Source organism: Capricornis sumatraensis, chromosome 8, assembly GCF_032405125.1.
Source record: "Capricornis sumatraensis isolate serow.1 chromosome 8, serow.2, whole genome shotgun sequence".
NCBI lineage: Eukaryota > Metazoa > Chordata > Mammalia > Artiodactyla > Bovidae > Capricornis > Capricornis sumatraensis.
The window spans coordinates 93,170,634-93,194,291 of record NC_091076.1 but is presented as its reverse complement, the minus strand read 5'-3'; the positions used below and the strand labels follow the sequence as shown (position 1 = coordinate 93,194,291).

The window sequence follows — 23,658 nt, the reverse complement described above, 5'->3', positions numbered from 1 at the left end:
TTTTCGCTTGTGTGTACCCACCCCATTACCGAAGCTGCCTTTGTGTTTGTGTCAATAAAACGCCAAACCCTGCGTCCTGGATCCTGCCTCTGATAGTGAAGGGGAAGGTGAGCTCGTGGAAGGCCAGCACAGCTAGCGGAAGGCTGGGGTTTCCCCCTCCCCCACCCTCCTATGCCCCGATCAAGTTTCCTTTCATCAAGTGAAATGAGGAAGAGGATCACGCCATGCGGGCACTTTTACTGTTCTCAGGCAGCATTTCACCGCTCCTAATCCCTCCCTCCGTTGACCAGCGTCATCACTTTCTCCTGTACGTGCCTCCAGCCCCAACCTGGTTTAAGAGCCTTGGCAGAGGGGTGGGCTTAATGAGTAAGGCGGGCTCCTAGCCTGACTTCGAAGTGAAGACTGCGAGGCCTCTCTGTCCCGGGGGCACGACTGTCACAGCTTCCACCTCCCCGCCTCCACGAGTGGGTTTCTGGAAGTGGATCTCCAGGATGTCTTGTAGTTCCGGGCCATCCAGGACATCAGGAATGTTGAGCACCAGCACCGACTGGGGCACAGGCTGGGGCCTGACCTGGAAAGGGAGCCAGGAGACGGGCAAAGGCTCATGCGGGTTGGGCTTGGGAGGGGGCAGAGGTTGGCACAGGTGGTGACCCTGGGAGTATGGGAGGGGACAAGAGGCCTGGAGAAGTAGGAAGCGAATAGGTCAGTGGGGTTTTGGGGCAGTGATTCCCTCCTTGGGCAAGTTTCTGGCATGCAGACAGGTGGCCTGGCCCAGTCGCCATCCTCATCTTCCCACTTACCTCGGCCTTCTGGATCTTCCCACTCATATAGGGAGAGACTCTCAGACAGGACTGCTGTTTACCCAGTGACACCATGAACTGGCCCACCTGGCACAGGTGCTGGGCCACTGCAGGGACGGAGCAGGAGACCTTCAGCATCCAGGGCTCTCCCTTCCCGTGGCCTGATGCCCCGGATCTCATCCCACCAGCAAGGCCCTTACCTCCAACCTCAGTAAAGCCCAGCATGACACCTCCTTGCAGCAGTTCCCTCATCTCCACATCACCACCTCCATTCTTGGTCTTGCCAAAGAAGATCTCCAGCTTGTCCAGCAGCTCTTCCTCACTTAGCTTGAGCCCAGCAGGAAACCCACTGACCAGCACTCTCTGGTCATTCATCTGGCTGGACACCTGGGGAAAGACAAGAGGAAGTGGTCCCAGGCACAGCCCAACGCCCTTGTGCCCAGTGCATGGGGCCCCCTGCAGGGCCCAGGGCCCTGCCATTCTGTCACCTGGATGGTGGTCAGCATGGGTAGCTCCAGGGGCTGGACTTGAACCCTCAGCCGGAACCCTTCCACATTGATCTGATGCTCCTTTTGCTGCAGCACCTGCTTGGCCACTGGGGAAGGGGAGCAGGATTGGTCCTAGGAAGCCTCCCAGCCTCCCTCCCCGGGCTTCCTGGAGCTCACCATTGGGGTCATCAAAGGTCACCAGAGCAGAGCCTCCAGGCAGAGGGTAACAAATCCGCACATGGGAAACCACAGACTTGGCCATTGCCTTGCCCTTCTGAAAGTGTCCTCGGAACACCAGGGGGGACTCGGGCACAGGGAATGGGACCTGCAGGTAGGGGAGGAGAGGGTGATGCAGACTTCAAGGTTGGGGAGAGCCCCCAACTCCCTCCCAGGAGGTAAGCACCCCCGATTATATGTGACTGATGCTGAGTGCCAGGAATTAATCCTGAAATGAGAGCTGGATGAAGAAGTGGAGTAAGTGAATAAGTGGATAAGGTCACACAGAAAGGAAATGGCAGTGCAGGAGTGAAATTACAGAGTCAGACACTACTGAAGTGACTTAGCAGCAGCAGCAGCAGCAACTTTCTCTGCAAGGCCACACCCCCTCGAACCTTACCTTGCCTTGGGGGCAGTCCCTGAGATTCCTCTGCAGCTCCTGCAGCCTCATCTTTAGTCTGGCCTGTTCCTCCTGAAGGGCCTGGAGAGCCTGTTGGAGCAGAGGGAAACAACCAGAGAATGAATGAGCCAGGGGAAGGGTGCTGTGCTCTTCAGGACTCTCCAAGAGCAGGGCTGATGCTCAGCTTGAGAACAACCCAACCCATTTACCCTGGCCTGGGCTTGTCCTGGCCCAGCCTGAATGCCCTCATCTCAGCTGCTCTGAAGGGCAGGAGCCTTTGCAGCAGCCATGGCTGGGTCATTCCTGGAGCCCTAGAGTTTAACAAATGCTGATCAAGGGACTTTCCTCGTGAGTCTGGTGGTTGAGAATCCACTTTCCAATGCAGGGGACGCGGGCTTGACCTCTGGTCTGGGAACTGAGGTCCACAGGTAGTAAGGAAACTAAGCCCACGTGCCACAACTATTGAACCTGCGTGCACCACAAGTGAAGACCCAGCACAGTCCAAAACAAAACAGAAAACATCGATTGAGCTCTTGCTATGAGGGACTGGGCATGACACAGGGCAGTGAAGACAAAGGTCCAGCCCTCAGGCCTGTATAAAATGGTACTCAAAACGGTTCACAATCACACAATTGATGGTGGAGGACAGCAGGAATTTGGAGGAGGGACCGTCCTATAGGGGTTAACACAAGAGAGACCTAGAGGAGGAATAGGGTCTTAGAGTTGTAAGATAAGACTATCAGCTAACATTTATTAGGCACTTACTGTATATCAGGTACTGTGCTAAGACCTTTATATGAATTATATTGCTCACATCTTGCAACAAACTTATGAAATAAATACACTCTTACCCTTATTTTGCAGAGGAGGAAACTGTAGTTCAGAGAGATCAGATGACTTGCCCACAGTCATCTGGCCCTAGGCAGTCTGACTCCAGACTCTTAATCTGTGCTTTACAGTGAAGAAATCAAAGTCAAAATAGGGGAGTAATTTACCCAAGATCTCCCAGCCTGTCCCATGACTGCCACCCTTTCCACTGTGCCAAGCAGCCTTTCAGACTGGGCGTGATTTGGGGCAGGTCCAGAGAGAGAGTGAGAGCTGACAAATGGCCAGGGGAATGACACCAGGGATAGGAATAAATGCACCTTTGTTTGTGGGGTGGATCGCTCACCCTGCAGTTGGAAGCCTGATAAATAAGGTCAGCTCAGGGAAATGTGAGCTCACTAGGAAGGACGGGACTCTGTCCTGGCCATCTCTGTGTCCCCAGCACAAAACAGGCATTCAGTAAATTGTGTGTTGAGTAAATGAATGAAGTGAACGAACGACATAACAGAAGCATATTACAGAGGGTGCTGAATCATTCAGGGTGAGCTCACTCTGTTTTAAGCAGACGCAACCTAGGGCTTGATCAAGTAATGCTGGGTAATGAGTAGTGAGAAATAATCAGTGATTCTCAGGGGCAGCGAGATGACATCCATGAGTCAGGGGAGTCTATGTAGTGTCATGTGGGGAGGTGGGGACTCTGACATCCTGGAGACAGCATGTCCCCACTAGAGTGGCAACCCCATCTTGGCTCTAGCCAAGTTTTCTTCACATGCAATGTGGTTTCAGTATCCTATATCGTCCCATTTCTAAGGGAAATCAGAAACCTGGATTTTTTTATTGGAAAAAAGATGGCTTGACTTTAAAAATAAAATGCATTCTTGAATTGGATTCAGTCCTTAACCGATCCTCTTTTTACTTCTGCTTTAAATCTTGATCTAATTATACATATAGTTTGAAAACCTAGTAATTGGCAAGGCTATTCAATACGTAGCTTTAAATAAGTAAATTTATTTATTTTTAAAAACTTCTTAATACCATTTTAAAAAATATTCAAGAAGGGAAGTTTATCAGCAGGGAAATGGAGAACTAGTGAAGATTTCTGAAAAGGGGAGTGAGGTAATGGATATAGTGTTTAAAAGAGCTCAATTTGCCCATCAAAAAATGGGCAGAAAACCTATATAGACATTTCTCTGAAGAAGACATACAGATGGCCAGGAGGCACATGAAAAAAATGCTCAGCATCACTAATTATTAGAAAAATGCAAATCAAAATTACAATGACTTCAGACAAGGTCAGAATGGCCATCATAGAAAAGTCTATGAATAATAAATGCTGGAGAGGGTATGGAGAAAAGAGAACCCTCCTGCACTGTTGCAGGAAATGTAAATTGGTGCAACCAATATGGAAAACAGTATGGAGGTTCTTTGAAAAACGAAAAATAGGGGCTTCCCTGGTGGTCCAGTGGCAGGGGATGTGGGTTGATCTCTGGTTGAGGAACTAAGCCCGTGTGCTGCAACTACTGAGCCCTTTCGCCACAACTGGAGTCCATGTGCCTCAATGAATGAGCCTCATGATGCAAGGAAGACCCCACAGGCTGCAACTAAGAACTGACCCTGAGGCCGCCAAAAAATAAACAACTAAAAATAGAATTACCCATATCATCTGGCAATGTTGTTTCTGGACATATATCCGGAAAAGATGAAAACTCTAATTTGTAGAGTTTTCACTGACACATGCAGCCTAACGTTCATAGGAGCACTATTTACAATAACCACGACATTGAAGCAAGTTAAGTGTCCACCAAGAGATGAATTTGGATAAAGATATTTTATACACACAATGGAGTATTAGTCATAAAAAGAATGAAGTAACGCCATCTTGCAGCAACATGGATGGACTTAGAGATTATCACACTAAATGATGTAAATCAGATGAAAAAGACAAATATCATATAATATCATTTATATATGGAATCTGAAAAAAAAAGATACAAATGAATTTTTGACAAAGTGAAGACAGACATAAAGAACAAACTTACAGTTACCAAAGGAGGAAAGGGGTGAGGGAGAGATAAATTAGGAGTTTGGGATTAGCAGATGCACATTACTATGAAGAAAATAGATAAACAACAAGGACCTCTTATATCACGCAGGGAACTCTATTCAATATCTTATAATAACCTGTAATAGAGAAGACTCTGAAAAAGAATATGTATATATGTATAAGTGAATTACTTTGTTATATACCTGAAGCTAATACAACACTGCAAATCAACTATACTAAAAAAAAAAGAGATTTCTATCTGACAGTGATGGCAGGATGAACTGGAGCAGCAGGAACTGTGGAACGAGGAAACAAGCCCAGATTCTGCAGCTCTAATTCTCACAGATGTGACAGGAGCTGACCTGAGCCTCTGGCGATGGGCACAAGAAACACGTGCGGGTGAGTATGTCCCTTGAGGAAAAGCCCCCAGACTCTGGATGTTGTATTAAGGAGACAAAGGGGACAGACTGGAGAGACAGTGCTGAGGTTGCAGACGTGGGTGTTCAAGGGTTTCGTATAATGTCATTGACCCAACAGGCAAGGGAAGAGAGCCAGTAGTTATTGGGGACCTGCTAAATGCCAGGCACAGTTGGCCTCCATCCCATTTAAGTATCACGAAACTGCTTCCTATCTCCAATTCCCAGCCAAAACTTCAGACTTTTCAAGGACAACAAAGGCTAATTATAGTGATTTACTTGAATTCAGGACTTCCCTGATAGCTCACTTGATAAAGAATCCGCCTGTAATGCAGGAGACCCCGGTTCAATTCCTGGGTTGGGAAGATCTCCTGGAGAAGGGAAAGGCTACCCACTCCAGTATTCTGGCCTGGAGAATTCCATGGACTGTATAGTCCATGGGGTTGCAAAGAGTTGGACACGACTGAGCAACCTGCACTTGAATTCAGTTATACATGCTATTTATTTCTTTAACATTATAACATATAATTTAACATTATAACATTGGCACCAAGTTATAATACTGGCACCTGCCAATATCTGTCCGGTGCTCAACTGAAAAAAAAAAAATTTCTATCCATTTTACATTGAGCTCATTGAGACTGTAAATTCTGGATACTTAGGAGTGAATTAATGATTTGAGGTTCATTTGACTATATGCAAGCATTCTTCAGAATGCTGAAGCTGAAGCTCCCGTATTTTGGCTCCCTGATGTGAACAGCCAATTCACTGGAAAAGACCCTGATGCTGGGAAGGATTGAAGGAGAAAAGGAGAAGAGGGAGGCAGAGGATGAGATTGTTGGACAGTATCACCGATTCAGTGGATGTAAACTTGGGCAAAACTGGGAGACAGTGGTGGACCTGGAGGCCTGGCATGCTGTAGTCCATAGGGTCGCAGAATCAGACATGACTTAGGTACTGAACGATAACAACAACAAATGCATTCTCCTCCTTATTTGTGAAGTTTAGAACCTGACCACCCCTACAGTAAAATCTCATGCTGTCTGTAGTCATCATAGCAGTATTGGCAGGTAGTGTAACGTGACAATTAAGAACATAAATTCTGGGGCCAAACCTCCAGGACTTACATCCAGCTGTTCTTACTACTGCAAGACAATGGGCAAGTTGTTTAACTCTCTGTACCTTGGTTTCATCTATAAAATGGGGATACCAATTTCTACCTATGTATAATTTTATTTGTAAAAGTAGTTTATGGCATCTGATGAGTGTTATGTTAAATGTTTTGTATTTAATAATCCCCATTTGATAGTTAAGGAACCTGAGATCCGTTAAGGTTAAATAATAGGGAAGTTTCCTGGTGGTCTAGTGGTTAAGATTCTGGGCTTTCAATGCCATGGCCCGGGTTCAATCCCTGGTCAGGGGACTAAGATCCTCTAAGCTAGTGGTCCCCAACCTTTTTGGCACCAGGAACCAGTTTCACGGAAGACAATTTTTCCGTGGACTGGGGAGGAGGATGATTTGGGGACAATTCATGCGCATTACATTTATTATGCTCTTTATTTCTATTGGGGCTTCCCTAGTGGCTCAGACGGTAAAGAATCTGCCTGCAATGCAGGAGACCCGGATCTGATCCCTGGGTTGGGAAGATCCTCCTGAAGGTGGGCATGGCAACCCACTCCAGTATTCTTGCCTGGAGAATCCTGACTGGCTATAGTCCATTGGTTGCAAAGAATCAGACATGACTGAGTGACTAACACTATTTCTATTATTATTACATCGGCTCCACCTCATATCATCAAGCATTAGATCCTGGAGGTTGAGGACCGCTGATATAGATTTTATGCTCTGTGCCATGCAGTCCTATATTATAGACTCTGGAGACATAACAATGAAAAAAAAAAAAAGGAAAATATGTTCCCCCTTCATCTGGTTATGTCCTATTGCAAGTCATGCAGTGGGACCAAAAATAACAAAAAATACCCTTAGTGGGCAAAAGTGAGTCAAACCCAAGGGTATTGAAGACACATGGTGTCAGGAACAGGACTTGGTGGATAGGACTCTGGGTTAGAACAGTATGTGCTAATGATAGAAGCCAAAAACATGGAAGAACTCATCCAGAGACAGAATGACTGATCTTTGGGACTTCCCTGACAGTCCAGTGGTTAAGAATCCATGCTACCCCTGGAGAGGGCGGGGGTTTGATCCCCAGTCAGGGAACTAAGATTCTGTATACTGTGCAGCACAGCAGAAAAAAAAAAAAAAATCTTCCAAGATACCTAGTCAGTTTTCAGGAAAGATAAATGAACGTAGAGGATTCTCAGCTGGCCCTAGGGGTAAAGAAACCACCTGCCAATGCATGAGACACAGGTTCCATCCCTGGGTTGGGAAGATCCCCTGGAGGAGGAAATGGCAACCCACTCCAGTATTCTTGCCTGGAGAATCCCATGGACAGAGGATCTTGGTGGGCTACAGTTGCAAGCTCTTTGCATAGGGTTGCAAAGAGTCAGACACGACTGAAGCAGCTTAGCATGCACGCAGGTAGAGGAATGCTGAGAGGAAAAAGAGGCTATAGTCAGGACAGGGCCAGGGCCAGAATTAGGTAGTGTCAGAGACACAAAGGAAGAAGAAAAAGAAAACAGCGAAAGAAAAAGAGGGCTACAGGGAAGTCCCCTCCTTCATTTGCTTCATATTCACTCATACAACTATCAACTATGAGGCATCTACTGTGTGCCGGACCCTACTCTAGGCTCTGGGGATACAGTAGTGAACCAAACAGAGAAAACTTCACTGTGGAGTTTTTACATTCTAGGGGATGAGCCATATGTGTATGTGTGTATTTGTGCTCACTCCTGTCTGACTCTTTGTGACCCCATGCACTGTAGCCTACCAGGCTCCTCTGTCCATGGGATTCTCCAGGCAAGAATACTGGAGTAGGTTGCTATTTCCTTCTCCAGGGGATCCTCCTAACCCAGGTCTCCTGCATTGCAGACAGATTCTTTACCATCTGAGCCACCAGTCATTTCCTTCTCCAGGAGATCTTCCCAACCCAGGGATCAAACCTGCATCTCCTGCATTGGCAGGCAGATTCTTTACCATTGATATAGGCCATGTGTATAAACATGAGAGTTATCCATGCAGAGATATTTAAGGTCATAAACTAAATGAGATTAACAAGAAGGGGTTCAAGTGCTGATTTCTGGGGCATCCAACACTAAGAGATCAGGGAACAAGGTAGAACCAGCTGAGGAGAAAGCAGAAGAGAGGCTAGTGAAACCGGAGGGAGAGCAGGCATGAAGAACAACACGCTGAAGGAGGAAGAGCCTGGGCTGGGCACAGCGCTGCTAACAGGCCTTCTGCCAGGAGGCATGATAGTGACCTCTGAGATTGAGCAAAAAATCCTCAAAAAATAGTCCTGCTTATCATAAGGAAAGGTCGGCACACATACAAGAATGATTACTGTAGCCTTGTTTACAACAGAAAAAAAAAAAAAGATATCTACATGGCCAACAGGAGAGAAACAATTCAATATAAAATATTAGGTGCTATGTGCTTAGTCTGTCTGACTGTTTGTGATCCCATGGCCTGTAGCCCGCCAGGCTCTTCTGTCCATGGGATTTTTCAGGCAAGAACACTGGAGTGGGTTGCCATTTCCTCCTCCAGGGGATCTTCCTGACCCAGGGATTGAACTGGCATCTCCTACATCTTCTGCATTGGCAAGTGGATTCTTTACCACTGAGCCACCTGGTAAAGCCCATATAAAATATTACATAGCAATTAAAACACATAGTAAAGAGGAACATTTAACATGAAATGCTCACAATAAACCAAAAAATCAAAATATAAAATTGCCTATATTCTTCCTAGTCTGTTGATTTTAAACATTTTAACTCATGAAGATATTTATTAAAGTATAGAAATGCAAAAAAATTCTTGGAAGATAGACATCACAATGCCATTAATAGAGGTTGTCTCTCAGCAACGAATTTAGGGTGATTTTTTTTTTTTTGAACTCTAATTCTAGGTTTATTCAACATAATTATTTTACTCCACTCAACAAACACATTATCTAAAATGCTACAAAGTTATAAAACTCAAAACAGAAAATTTATAGTACTGATTGTACAATAAAAGCCAGAAAAGCCATGTACACGTTGCCAAGATAACCTGCAGGACCACCACGAATACCAACAGTGTAGGGGTTCTGTGGTGACCTGGCACACCTGGCTCTCAACTTACCAATTTCAGAAAGAGAGGGAGACGTGGGGCGGGGGTGGTGGTGGTGGTGGTGGTGTATGCACGCACACGTCTAAAAAGAACCATTTGGGTAGATAACTGGAGATATCTTACCCTAGAGGTCAGAAGAGGACTCAGGCAGGGGAGTAGGGCCAGGCTAACAGGAATGGCCATTGTGTAAAAGCATGTCCTTTCCTGTGGGACTCCACAGGCTTCCAAGTCATCTGTAGAATGGGAAAACGCGCTCCCAGGCTGGCGTTGACCCATCACTAGGAGCCCCCTGCTCATCTCTGTTGGCTTTGCCACCAAACCGACTCTCGGGAACTAGAAATGTGGAAGCTTTCTAGCTAGAAAACAGGAGGGGATCATTACAAGCAAGTCGCCAACCAAACCAAACCCACAACACTCTGCAGCTGGAGCTCCGCTGCCCGGGGAACATCTCAACTGCTCCCTTCACTGCCCCTGAGGAGGGATTTCTTTCCTACCAATCCTTCTTCGGCTAGAAAAGTGACAGAAATGAGTTGGATGGGGTAGAGCTTCAGTGGGCCTGATTATCGGGAGGAGCTGGAACTAGAGTGTCTCTTGTCGTGGCGGCAGCCCCGGGAGAACGGGATCGTGGGAGCACCAGGGACTTGAGTCTGTCGAGGGGAACATGACCTTCTCCATCCTTGGACCTGCGCCATGTGGGAAGCAGTGGCAGCATTCTTCAGGGGCAGGTGGGGGGGATTGCCTGGGGGTAGCCAAGGCCAAGGGGCCGTAGAAGCAGTAGCCATGATGTCCTGGTCGTTGATTTATTCTCTGTCCATGAGCTTCAGCGCCTTCTCAGTCTCATGTGGATTTTCAAACTCATGCATAGGCACAGCCTTTAAACAGATGGGGGTGGATGCTTTCTACAGGCATATGTCATTTTAATTTTCCCAGAGGTGGAGAATATCTTCATGATGTGATCCTTGATCACATTCCTGGTGAGCCTCCCCAGGTGTTCTTTGGTGGGTTTAGGGGAAGGGTTCTTTTCCTTTCCTTTTCATCTCTTTCAGCTGGTTTACATTTGGAGCGTGAACGCCACCTGTTGTCATGTCTGTGCCAAGAAGGACTTGGAGAGCCAGAGGAGCTGCTGGAGCTGGAGCTGGGGAACATGCTGGAACTTCCTGAGCAGTTTGATGCTGAAGGTGAGCTGGAGCCACTGATGGAGCCTGTGCTGGTGCTCGAGCCCAGACTGGAGGCAGAACTGGACCGAGACCTGAAGCTGCTGCTACCACTGAAAGTGCTGTGCCTCTTTTGACTTTTATCTCTGCAGGGACATTACTTTGCCAACAAAGGTCCATCTAGTCAAAACTATGGTTTTTCCAGTAGTCATGTACGGATGTGAGAGTTAGACCATAAAGCAATCTGAGCACCAAAGAATGGATGGTTTCAAATTGTGTTGAAGAAGACTCTTGTGAGTCCCTTGGACAGCAAGGAGATCAAACCAATGAATTCTAAAAGAAATCAACCCTGAATATTCACTGGAAGGAATGAGGCTAAAGCTGAAGCTCCAACTGGCCATCTGATGTGAAGAGCTGACACATCAGAAAAGCCCCAGATGCTGGGAAAGATTAAAGGCAGGAGGAGAAGCGGGTGACACAGGATGAGACGGTTGGATGGCATCACCAACTCAACAGACATGAGTTTGAGCAAACTCCAGGAGTTGGTGATGGAAAGGGAAGCCTGGCATGCTGAAGTCCATGGGGTTGCAAAGAGTTGGATACGACTGAGCGACTGAACTGACTGACTGAAGCTCCTTTTTTCCAGTTCCAATGAAACCACTCCCCCTTTTGGGGTGTTCAAAGCAGCAATGGTGGTCTCACTTATCTGAACTCTCACTTCTAACTTGAATCTGAAAAAGGATCCCTAATTGACTGCAATTTGTGCCAGAGTGCATCATCTTCCCACCACTGTGGCTTCCTCTCGGGGTGATTTTTCAGAATTACAGTTTTCTGAAACCACCTTCCTTATTTCCTGTTTAAGAGGAAAGTCCCTCTAAGAGAGCAGTTTTAGGACTTCCTTGGTGGTCCAGTAGTTAAGAATTTGCCTGCCTGGGATGAATTGAGAGAGTAGCATTGAAATGTATACATTACCATATGTAAAATTTGATAGCCAGTGGAAATTTGCTGTATGATGTGGGGAGCTCAAATCCAGTGCTCTATGACAACCTAGAGGGGTGGCATGGGGTGGCAGATGGGAGAGCGAGGTTCAAGAGGAAGGGGACATACATATACTTACGGCTGATTCATATTGATGTATGATAAAAACCAATACAATGTTGTAAAGCAATTATACTCCAGTTAAAAATAAATACATTTAAAAATAATCCACTTGCCAATGTAGGGGACTCAGGTTCGATCCTTGATCTGGAAAGATCCCACATACCTCGGAGCAACTAAGCCACAACTACTTGGCCTGTGCTCTAGAGCCCAGAGCCACAACTTCTGAGCCCATACACCTAGAGCCGGCGTTCTGCCACAGGGGAAGCCACTGCAATGAGAAGCCGGCATCCCGCAACTAGAGAGTAGCCCCCCACTCACCGCAACTAGAGTCTGCTTGGAACAACGAAGACCCAGCACAGTCAAAAATAAATAAAATAATTTTAAAAAGAGAGAAAGCAGTTTTAGCAGAGTGGTAGGAGTGAGGTGGGGGTGAATCAAGATCGTCCTGGGGAACTGGGGTTCTGAAAATGTTGGTACTTTTAACAATAATGAACAGGTACTGAGCACTTAGTATATGCCAAGCAGAGTGCTCAGTGTTCACTGTGTATTTTAGGGATTATTTAGTTTAATTCTTGCAGATAGGTATTCGTCTGTGGAAGTGTTACTGCTATTCCCACCATACGGATAAGGGTATAGGACTTATATAATTGTACCCCACTCTAGTACTCTTGCCTGGAAAATTCCATGGACGGAGGAGCCTGGTAGGCTGCAGTCCATGGGGTCGCTAAGAGTTGGACATGACTGAACAGCCTCACTTTCACTTTTCACTTTCCTGCATTGGAGAAGGAAATGGCAACCCACTCCAGTGTTCTTGCCTGGAGAATCCCAGGGATGGAGGAGCCTGGTGGGCTGCCGTCTATGGGGTCGGACAGGGTCGGACACGACTGAAGTGACTTAGCAGCAGCAGCAGCAGAGAGGCTAGTAACTTGCCCAGGGCCCCACAATTGGAGGAACCAGGTTCTGAAACCAGTCAGGCTGGCTCTAAAGTCTGGGGTCTTTTTTCCTACATTTGAGAGGCAGATGAAACATTTCCTAGAAAGAGATCTATGTATTTGTAACAGATTGGGATAGTATGAGGGTGAGAAAGGCTGAAGAATTTAGATGAGATTCATTCATTCAACAGATGTTTACTGAGTGCCTACTGCATGCCAGGCACTGGTGATCAAAGTTGGACAGGCTGAAACAGAGGACCAGCCAGCAGAGGGCTTAGTCTATCGTGAGCCGGGGCATTCATGGGTTGGGAAAGGGGGGACCAGAGCAGACGGGGGTAGGGGGGGTGGGGGTTAGGTCTCAGAAGAGGAACACTTCTTCCCTTCATCCTGAAGAGAGTCCTAGGTTAAGCTGAAATGGAAATGTAAGGAGGGGAGGAATTTGTTAAGGAAGATCTCAGGAGATAAAGGTGTGAGTAATTCCTGAATTTTTAGGGGTCACATTACCTTTTTGAGTATATAATGAAAATGATGGATTCTTTCTCCAGAAAAATGCACATCCACACAAGGAATTCATGATCTCCTGTGGTGCAGTTTTTAGAACTGTCTGAGGCAGTTAGAGGACCAACACCCTAGAGATGTCATCCCAGCTGGTCTCTCCCTGGACCTTCTGCAGGTCTAAGAGATGGGCAGGAAGAGGCTTGCTTGCTAGACTCCAAAAAACCAAGAAGAGGCTTGCTTGCTTGCTAGACTCTGAGAAACCGGTAGATTTCTGGCCAAAGGGGGCGCTCCTCTGATTCTTCCCACCCCCAAAAACCCTCCTCCTCACCGACACAGTCTGGGATCCGGTTGGCAAGAGCTGGGCACACATTGGCAGAGTCCCCAGTAACGAAAACTTGCTTGAACTTTGAGGAGCTTTGTTCTCGCCCACCGGAGCCTGGAAGACACTTCTTCCTTATGCAGGCTGTTTGCTTTCACTTTCCTTTCATTGAAGTCCCTGCCCCTCCCACACTCCACCCCTGGGTGGCTTCCTGGCCTTCAAAGTTGACTTCCCCCAGCTATGAAGGCTCGGGTAAGTTACCCTACAAGCAAATACAAACTGAATGCTGGCCCAAATCAGCCGTTTCTTCCAGCATAGCAATCCCAGTACAGGCCTATTCGTAGAATTTTGTCTGCTTTGTTAATGGCTTAGAATGTTACCCAGAACATGCAGATGTTGATAATTGCATGACCATGACAGATAAAAGCCCCAAGTTCGCCAAACTGTGGTAATAGCCAGCATTTGAGAGCTGTTACATGTCCAATTCTGCTTTTCATGAATTAACCTTCAAAATGACCCCTCAAAGTTGTTTTTTTTTCCATTCTACAGATGAGATTCTAAATTTGTAAGACACAGTATAGAAACTTGCCCTAAGTCCCACTGCTAGAAGTGATACAAATATCCAAGTACTTGAATTTTTGCCACAGAGGGTTTATATTTTGGTTCCATTTGTGACTCTTGAGTAGGCAAGCTGTTAACACTTACTGGAGACATCCAGGGCTTCCCTGGTAAAGAATCTGCCTGTAATGCAGGAGACCTGGGTTTGATCCTTTGGTTGAGAAGATCCCCTGGAGAAGGGAATGGGTCCCCACGTGTATTCTTTTTTTCCCCCCCTGTATTCTTGCCTGGAGAATTTCATAGAGCCATTCAGCACTCAAAGGTGAGTCAAATCCAAATTAAATACTGCAGGATGTCTTGTATTTTCACCCAATCCAGGGTTTCCCACTATTTTGGGCCCCTTTCTCAATCCCTGTACTCCTCATGTAAGTATGCCAAGTTTGAGGCTTGGCAAGTAGGCCTATTTGAATCCTAGTCCATTTAGTAGCTTAGAACCAGCTTGGCTAGAGAGCCTATTTCATCAGGAAAACCTGGTCACAGTTAAGTACCCAATGAGAGGTGAAATGTCAGCTAAAAGGGCCAAATGCCTTTTCTGCAGTCCAGTGGTGCCAAGTCAGAGTCTAAACCCCTTTCTTGCCAGACCATTTGGGATCTCTCCCTTATGCAACCAGGAATGGTGGCACTGTGGCTCAAGCCTTCATTGCTGCTGTCCATCCCATCTACAGCAGTTCTCCAGTGTGGTTCTCTTCCAAATAGCACTTGAATAAATCTGGCACAGGGGTTCAACAAACCACAATTCAGCAGTTCTCAATCCAAAGGAGATGGTGTGCTCTTAGAGGGGTCTTCAGATGTTACAATGTACGTGTGTGTGTGTGGAGGGTTCTCTAAACATGTAATGGGGTGGAAGCCAGGGAAGCTTAAACAAGTTCACACGTAAAACTGTCCAGATAGCTCTTCTGGGGAAACAGGACAGTATCACATTCTACCCATTCAGTCAGACCATTAAAGGATTATGAGGCTGAGGACAGAAGTAGCCCATGTCTCATAAAAGCAGACATAGCTTTTATTTTACATTTTCCCACAGTCCCTCATGCACCAATGTCATTTTCCAGTTTAATAACACAGGAAATAGGCAGACACATGCACACTTTTAAAGTATTTTTATTAACTGAGACAGACCTAAAACCGCAGCTTCTGGAAGAACCATTTGTTCTTGCCAGTCTTGTATCTGGAGGGGGGAAGAAAAAAGACACAAATGAGAGCAGGAATCACAGAAGACAAAACTGTCTTCATGGAGGACAGTGAAACCACACTCCAACATTCACTACCAAAGCCTTCTTACCTCTCCTCAAACTTGACCTTTGCCTCTCGTCGGGCCTTGCGTTTGAGAGCAGGGTCTCTGAAGACATCCTTGTTGACAACAGTTTTGTCCAAGGGGATATCCACAGAGTATCTGGGGACAATGGCAGGAAGGTAGGAGCAGCCCACAGGCCGCCAGGGCCCCCTCCCCTCCATCCCACTCCTGGGACACTGGCATGTTACCGCCTGACTCTACAGGAGTTATCAACACAGGCTAAAGTCCCGATGACATTTTCTGGAAACATCCAATTTTAACAAAATCATCTACACAGATTCAAACCACTGAAAAACTTCATGCTTCCTTCTCTCAATTTCCCACAACAGCCCTATCCTATAATACTATTATCCTTGAGAGAGAAAGAGGGCAGGCCAGATCCTGTTTTACTGTGGCTGCAAACAAATGGAACAATCTCTCCTTAACACCTAAGCTTGGCCAAGTCAGGGAAGACACTTCAGAAGTGTTTTCACAGGAAAGTGAACAGTGAAGTCGCTCAGTCGTGTCCAACTCTTTGCGACCCCGTGGACTGTAGCCCACCAGGCTCCTCCGTCCATGGGATTCTCCAGGCAAGAGTACTGGAATGGGTTGCCATTTCCTTCTCCAGGGGATCTTCCCGACCCAGGGATCGAACCCAGGTCTCCCACATTGCAGGCAAATGCTTTAACCTCTGAGCCTCCAGGGAAGCCCAAAGTGAACAGTAAAAGAGACAATACTGGAAACCACTGCCAATGACAAATTCAAAATGATGTCTCTCCCCACACTACAGTGGCCACCAGGTTGTCGTCTTATTCAGTAGGGCAGAGAAGGGGAAAAGAGAAATCATTTTCATTTCCATTCTTGAGATGCTCACCTTGTGGGCATGAGGTGATTATAATTATAAACTTTCACAAAAGACTTGATCTTTGACCTCTTGGCGATTTTCTTCTTGCCCATGGCAGCTGTCACTTTGCGGGGATAGCGATCAATTCCAGCCACCAGAGCATGGCTGTAGGGTCGGTCTGAGGTGCCGTCATCAATGTTCTGAAGGAGCAAGAATTACATGTTACCAGCCATTTAGGCCCTGTGCTAGAATAACCCTGTCCCTAGGCCTCTCAGACCCATTACTGTAAAAACCACACAGCAAACATTCTAAGTGCTATGCTAGATGCCCAAAAAGTAACAGTGAAAAGGGAGGTATCTTTCCCACTGGGAAGGCAGGGTGCCTGGGAAGTAAAAGACTTAAATTGTAACGACAATGAACAATTATAATTAGTGACTGCTATATGTCAAGCACCAGTTCTCAGGACTTTACTCTTATCTCCTCCAGGGGTAGAGACAGGATGTGGGAGATGGAGGAAGGGGAACCAAGGGGAAACAAGGGCGCCCCAGTTAAAAACAGTGATATAGGGCACCAGAGCTTAGGGAAATGTCATAAAAGACTGGAGACGTAGGCAGAAAGCAAATACCGAAGAGCTAGGTTATGCTAAGTGACTATTTGGACTAGAAAAAATTTCTCCTCTTTTCACGGAGTCCCTTGCAGCGGCACAGGTGAAACTCTACACCTCTAAACCTCTGCAATAGAAAGCAACCCTGCAGTAACTGTAAGGACTGGACATGACGACACCTATAAGACAGTGCCACGGGCCAAGCAAGAGTTCATAAACCTTGGCCATTACTATTATTAAAAGCCTCTCTGACAGAGGACAGCGTTAGCTGTTAACTACCCCACTGAACTCTAGTTTATTTTGCGTCTTTCTCAAAAGGTCTCATGCATTCACAACCCCCCCGCCCCGCAATGCTCAGGGAGTAATGCCCCCAAACTGGGTCTTGAATTTCAAGCTGCCCGCCAGCCCAGCCCAGCCCATTCAAGGGATAAAGGCGCACAGGCCCGGGGGGCTGGTACCTTCACGATGACCGCTTTGCGTCCGGAGTAGCGACCGGCCAGGACCAGTACCACCTTCCCGGGTTTCATGAACTTGCCCATTTCTGCAGAGGAAGGAGAAGGGGTCGCTCAGAAATCCGCCAGCTCAGGCTGTGGGCCCCGGAACTTCAGCTGCGCTCACTGCCGTCTTGGTTCAGGTTGCCTGCGGGCCCTGCTCGCAGAACAGGACCTGGTAGGAAGCCGCCAGAGACCGGAGAAGGGAAAGCACCACGCACCACCCCGCAACTCGACCCCTAGGCCGCGGATGGCGGCGGATTGGAAACCCCAACCACAGCCACTACTCACCGGTAGCTACCACTCGGGACTACAGCAAAAAGGAAGAAAGGGCACTTCCGCTAACCTTTCACCCCGAGGAGCGTAATCTCACTTCCTGTCCCGCCTCCTTGGGCTTCTCCCCGCCTCTTCCGAGGCGCTTAGAATCTGTGTTGAAGGAGGAAGAAGCTCTTGAGGGGAAAGTAAAGTCTGGCGGCTCGTTTATTCAAATCAAACTTTATTAGCAGCTCCAGCAGTAGACGGGGCAAAGGAATTTTGTCTCTCGCGGAAGGCTTTTAAGATGGAAACAGCTGCTCCGCTGCTCCACCTGTTGTAGGTCCTTTCTCTGGCGCTAGAGGGTGGGGAGACACAGTTTGAAATTTCCTTTTTTGCCTTGGAAGAATCAGAAACAAAATAAGACATTTATTAGTGCCAACTGTGTGCACTCTTAGGCATAATGACGAGACGAAGATCAACCAAACGAGGGTGCTTGCCCTCAACCTTTAGAGTTTAGCTATGTCAGAAACCGACTAAAATAAAAGGTGAGGTGAGGTGAGGTGAAGTCGCTCAGTCGTGTCCGACTCTTTGCGACCCCATAGATTGTAGCCTACCAGGCTCCTCCATCCATGGGATTTTCCAGACAAGAGTACTGGAGTGGCTTGCCATTTCCTTCTCCAAAATAAAAGAGAGAGAGGTGAAAGATGATTATAGTGATGCTAGGAGCTGCATGCCTTGTGTCAGGACAAGGTAATGTATTTACGTACATTATCTTTTGATCCTCATAACAATACTAGGAGATACTGTTATCTCTGTTCTACAGTTGAAGATACTGTAGTTTGGAGAGGTTGAGTAATTTGCCCCAAGTCCACAACTAGTAAGTAACTGAGCAAAAAGCAAAGCAAAAGCAAAGTGTTAGTTGCTCCGTCATGTCTGACGCTTTGCGACCCCTGGACTGTAGCCTGCCAGGCTCCTCTGTCCATGGGATTTTCCAGACAAGAATACTAGAGTGGGTTGTCATTACCTTCTCCAGGGGATCTTCCTTCCTCCAGTTTGATCTTGCAGGGATCGAACTCAGGTTTCCCGCTTTCATCACAGATGGATTCTTTACCCTCTAAGCCACCAGCGAAGCTCTTAGACCATGAGACTGTTTGCCAAAGAAAACTCTTCAGGGACTCCCTGGTGGTCCAGTGGCTAAGACTCCACACTCCCAATGCAGTTGTCTTCCAAGTTCAAGAGAAACCATCTTACAGTTTTTGCTTATCTGAACACTTACAAATCTGTAGGTCTTGGGCAAGCCATGGGAACAATCAGGGTTTCATCATTTCTTCTCTCGAGACTCTTTGGGGACCAATTTTCCCTGCAGCCCTCAGGACTTCATTTCAATGGTTTATCACCCTAATTATGTATCAATACTTACATTTTTTTCCACAGTTTATTGTGATCCACACAGTCAAAGGCTTTGGCATAGTCAATAAAGCAGAAATAGATGTTTTTCTGGAACTCTCTTGCTTTTTCCATGATCCAGCGGATGTTGGCAATTTAATCTCTGGTTCCTCTGCCTTTTCTAAAACCAGCTTGAACATCAGGGAGTTCACAGTTCACATTTTGCTGAAGCCTGGCTTGGAGAATTTTGAGCATTACTTTACTAGCATGTGAGATGAGTGCAGTTGTGTGGTAGTTTGAGCGTTCTTTTGCATTGCCTTTCTTTGGGATTGGAATGAAAACGGACCTTTTCCAGTCCTGTGGCCACTGCTGAGTTTTCCAAATTTGCTGACATATTGAGTGCAGCACTTTCACAGCATCATCTTTCAGGATTTGAAACAGCTCAACTGGAATTCCATCACCTCCACTAGCTTTGTTCGAAGTGATGCTTTCTAAGGCCCATTTGACTTCACTTTCCAAGATGTCTGGCTCTAGATTAGTGATCACATCATCATGATTATCTGGGTTGTGAAGATCTTTTTTGTACAGTTCTTCTGTGTATTCTTGCCACCTCTTCTTAATATCTTCTGCTTCTGTTAGGTCCATACCATTTCTGTCCTTTATCGAGCCCATCTTTGCATGAAATGTTCCCTTGGTATCTCTAATTTTCAGGAAGCAACAGTTAGAACTGGACATGGAACAACAGACTGGTTCCAAATAGGAAAAGGAGTATGTCAAGGCTGTATATTGTCACCCTGCTTATTTAACTTCTATGCAGAGTACATCATGAGAAACGCTGGGCTGGAAGAAACACAAGCTGGAATCAAGATTGCCGGAGAAATATCAATAACCTCAGATATGCAGATGACACCACCCTTATGGCAGAAAGTGAAGAGGAGCTAAAAAGCCTCTTGATGAAAGTGAAAGAGGAGAGTGAAAAAGTTGGCTTAAAGCTCAACATTCAGAAAACGAAGATCATGGCATCTGGTCCCATCACTTCATGGGAAATAGATGGGGAAACAGTGGAAACAGTGTCAGACTTTATTTTTTTGGGCTCCCAAATCACTGCAGATGGTGACTGCAGCCATGAAATTAAAAGATGCTTACTCCTTGGAAGAAAAGTTATGACCAACCTAGATAGTATATTCAAAAGCAGAGACATTACTTTGCCAACTAAGGTCCATCCAGTCAAGGCTATGGTTTTTCCTGTGGTCATGTATGGATGTGAGAGTTGGACTATAAAGAAGGCTGAGCGCCGAAGAATTGATGCTTTTTAACTGTGGTGTTGGAGGAGACTCTTGAGAGTCCCTTGGACTGCAAGGAGATCAACCTTGGGATTTCTTTGGAAGGAATGATGCTAAAGCTGAAACTCCAGTACTTTGGCCACCTCATGGGAAGAGTTGACTCATTGGAAAAGACTCTGATGCTGGGAGGGATTGGGGGCAGGAGAAGGGGATGACCGAGGATGAGATGGCTGGATGGCATCACTGACTTGATGGACGTGAGTCTGAGTGAACTTTGGGAGATGGTGATGGACAGGGAGGCCTGGCGTGCTGCGATTCATGGGGTCACAAAGAGTCGGACACGACTGAGCGACTGAACTAAACTGAACTTACATTTTTATATTAAATTAAAATGTTTTAACTCAGAATATGATGTTTTAGAGTTGGAAAGGACCTCAGAGGTTATCTAGTTGGGCCTCTCAAAGATTAGAGGACAGTTTTAGAGCAGCAAAGTCACAAAACTGGTGCCACAGAGCATGGCACCCCCATTTCCAAGCCTGTGCTTTTGGCGCTGCACCACACAACCTGTCCATTTCCACCTCCATGGTCTTCTTTCAGCTCCCTTATTTGCTTCTGTGTCTTTTGCTGTTTCTCTCTTGGAAAATAGAAACAAAACCCTGAAATCTTACCATTGCCTTGAACTCTTCTCACATGCTAAACTCTCCAAATCAAATTAGTAACTAAATCCTGTGAATTTCACCTTTTAAATCAATTTTTTTCCACCAGCACCCTAACTGATCCAGCTTCAGTTTTCTCCAGTCCCTCCTCAAATCTTTGGGTGGATCAAAATTGCTTGGGATATTTATTAAATATGCATCGCCAACTGAAGAGACTCCAATTCAGGTCTGGAGTGGAGTCATGAGCTACAGGTCTTATTTTGAGAAACTTCTCTAAACACAACTCTTTAAAAAAATAATTGTTTATTTTTGGCTGCACTGGGTCTTCATTGCTGTGTGGGCTTTCTCTAGTTGTGGAGAGTGGGGGGCTACTCTTTAGTTGTGGTGCATGGGCTTCACATGATGGTGGCTTCTCTTGTGGAGCACACGTTCTGGGTGTGTGGGCTTCAGTAGTTGTGGCTTGTGGGCCCTAGAGCTCAGGCTCAGTAGTTGTGGCACACAGGCTTCGTTAGTTGTTCTGTGGCATGTGGAATCTTCCTGGACCGGGATTGAATCTGTGTCCCCTGAATTGGCAGGCAGTGTGTTATTCATCGTACTGCCAGGAAAGTCTTAAACACACTACTTCAGTACTGCCTCTTCATCTGCCTGAAATCCTTTGTTGGCTCAAACCAAAGTTTGAACTCTCCCTTCCTGTCTTCCTTGCAGTATAAGTTCCTGTCTCCTCCACACCACCCTTCACATCCCCCCAGGTTCCAGCCAGCTCAACTACTCAAAGATCCAATCTCTTCTGAGCCCAGGGTCTTCACTCAGGCTGTTTCATGTTTCTTTATTCTTCGCCTCCTCTGTAGCCAGGCAAAATCCTACCCAATCCATCCTTCAAGGCCACTGTAGAATTCTCCCAGGCAGAATTCATCTCTTCCTTCTCTATGCTCCCTCAGCAATCCAGTCCACACTTAATTTATTGTAGAACATATTTCAGTTGGTTTGGGACAGTGGTTGTCAGAGTGTGATCCCTAGACCAGCAGGATCAGTGTAACTGTAACAAGTGTGGGAACTTGTTAGAAATGCAACTTCTGAGGCCCCACCCCAGAGCTACTAAATAAAAAACAGGATAGATCCCAGCAATTTAACAAGGTACTAAAATCTCCAATCGTTTTGGTGTCTCCTTTGCTAAATCTTGTTCCTTGAAGGCAGAGAGAGGTAAGTCTTGAGCACCTAGCCTGGCCCAAGCAGTTGGTGTGTGGTCAGTAGTGAATGAACGAAGGCAGAGCACTTTGGGAATCTTTAACACCTTGCAGATCATACCATGGACCCTGCACTTTCACTGGATACATATCCACGGCTCCCTTTTGATCTTGCCTAGCCTTAGACCTGAGCTGACAGTTCTCTCTCTCCTCCTTCATCCTGTCTGCCCCACTCCAAGCCAAGCAGAGACTTCTGTCCTCAGTTATACTGCAGATGTTACCAGTGACTAGTAGATGTGTGATGGCTGGCATGTTTGTCTGTCTCTACACGTCTTTAAGTTTCATGAAGCACTTGGCACAACAATGGCTGTCCATCTCCCTACAATCCAGTCATTTGGCAGCTGAAATTTCTGGCAGGTATGTGGAAAATACCTTGATGTCCCCAGAGTGACGGTGAAGTGATGGAGTGGATAAAGGAGAGAGAGGAACAAAAGATTTCGAAGCAGCCTGATGTAATGAGGTAACATAACAGTATAAAGATAATAGGATTTGGATTGGGGCAACTTGAGTTCAAATCCCAGCTCTTCCAACAAGTAAATGGGAACAAAATATTTAATCCTATCTGCAGTAAGGTTTCCTCAACTACAAAAATGGGGATAATATTGTTCTGCCTTACAAGTAGCGAGAATTAAATTTGGAAGACACACACACAAAATGCTTCTCATGATGCTAGCATAAAAGCCTTCATACCAGTTAAGTTTTTGTGAGGATTATACTGGCTACAGCACTTATCACCCACCCTAAACAACATTATGTTTTTTCCAGTAGTCATGTATGGATGTGAGTGGACCATAAAGAAAACTAAGCACCGAAGAATTGATGCTTTTGAACTGTGGTGTTGGAGAAGACTCTTGAGAGTGCCTTGGACTGCAAGGAGATCAAGCCAGTCAATCCTAAAGAAAATCAGTCCTGAATATTCATTGGAAGGACTGATGCTGAAGCTCCAATACTTTGGCCACCTGATGCAAAGAACTGACTCCTTGGAAAAGACCCTGATGCTGGGAAAGATTGAAGGCAGGAGGAGAAGGGGACAACAGAGGATGAGATGATTGGATGGCATCACTGAGTTGATGGACATGAGTCTGAACAAGCTCTGAGAGTTGGTGATGGACAGGGAGGCCTGGTGTGCCGCAGTCCAGACATGACTGAGCAACTGAACTGACTGACTGAAATGGTACCCAGATGAGTGAGTTTTAAAATATGATTTTATTTTTTTTTAGTTTTGGTTGTGATGCGTCTTCCTTGCTGCATGGGTGTTTTCTCTAGTTGTGGAGCGCATTTCTCAGTGTGGTGGTTTCTCTTGTTGTAGAACATGGGCTCTAGGGCACACAGGCTTCAATAGTTGCAGTACGTGGGCTGAGTAGTTCCAGCTCCTCTGCTTTAGACCACAGCCTCAATAGTTGTGTGCACAGGCTTAGCTGCTCTGAGTATGCGAGGTCTTCCTGGATAGGGATTGAACTAGTGTCTCCTGCGTTAGCAGGTGGATTGTTTACCACTGAGTCACCAGAGAAGCCCCAGACAAATCAATTTAGAAGTGCCAAATCTGGGACTTCCTGGTGGTCCAGTGAAGACTCTGAGCTCCTAATG

General features: G+C 46.3%; 2 protein-coding genes and 1 pseudogene across 3 annotated transcripts; all 3 read right to left on the bottom strand.

Moving 5' to 3' along the window:
- Positions 1–285: 285 nt before the first annotated feature.
- On the bottom strand, positions 286–13,540 carry IFI35 (interferon induced protein 35). The gene is made up of 7 exons (XM_068978253.1): positions 13,427–13,540; positions 1,905–1,994; positions 1,466–1,613; positions 1,289–1,395; positions 1,001–1,187; positions 801–907; positions 286–571 (listed from the first exon to the last, which is right to left on the bottom strand). The coding sequence occupies exons 1-7, from the start codon at positions 13,466–13,468 to the stop codon at positions 380–382; spliced, it is 873 nt and encodes a 290-aa protein (XP_068834354.1). The 5' UTR covers positions 13,469–13,540; the 3' UTR covers positions 286–379.
- Positions 9,974–11,695, bottom strand: LOC138082757 (RNA-binding protein with serine-rich domain 1-like; annotated as a pseudogene).
- Positions 13,541–15,115: 1,575 nt separating the features above from the next.
- RPL27 (ribosomal protein L27) lies at positions 15,116–17,605 on the bottom strand. 2 transcript variants are annotated; one of them, XM_068977243.1, is made up of 5 exons: positions 17,539–17,605; positions 17,215–17,297; positions 16,183–16,352; positions 15,318–15,428; positions 15,116–15,203 (listed from the first exon to the last, which is right to left on the bottom strand). In XM_068977243.1, the coding sequence occupies exons 2-5, from the start codon at positions 17,293–17,295 to the stop codon at positions 15,155–15,157; spliced, it is 411 nt and encodes a 136-aa protein (XP_068833344.1). In that variant the 5' UTR covers positions 17,296–17,297; positions 17,539–17,605; the 3' UTR covers positions 15,116–15,154. The 2 variants fall into 2 exon arrangements, with proteins under 2 accessions (XP_068833344.1, XP_068833343.1); XM_068977242.1 differs by having other exon boundaries at positions 17,215–17,404; positions 17,539–17,561.
- Positions 17,606–23,658: the final 6,053 nt, after the last annotated feature.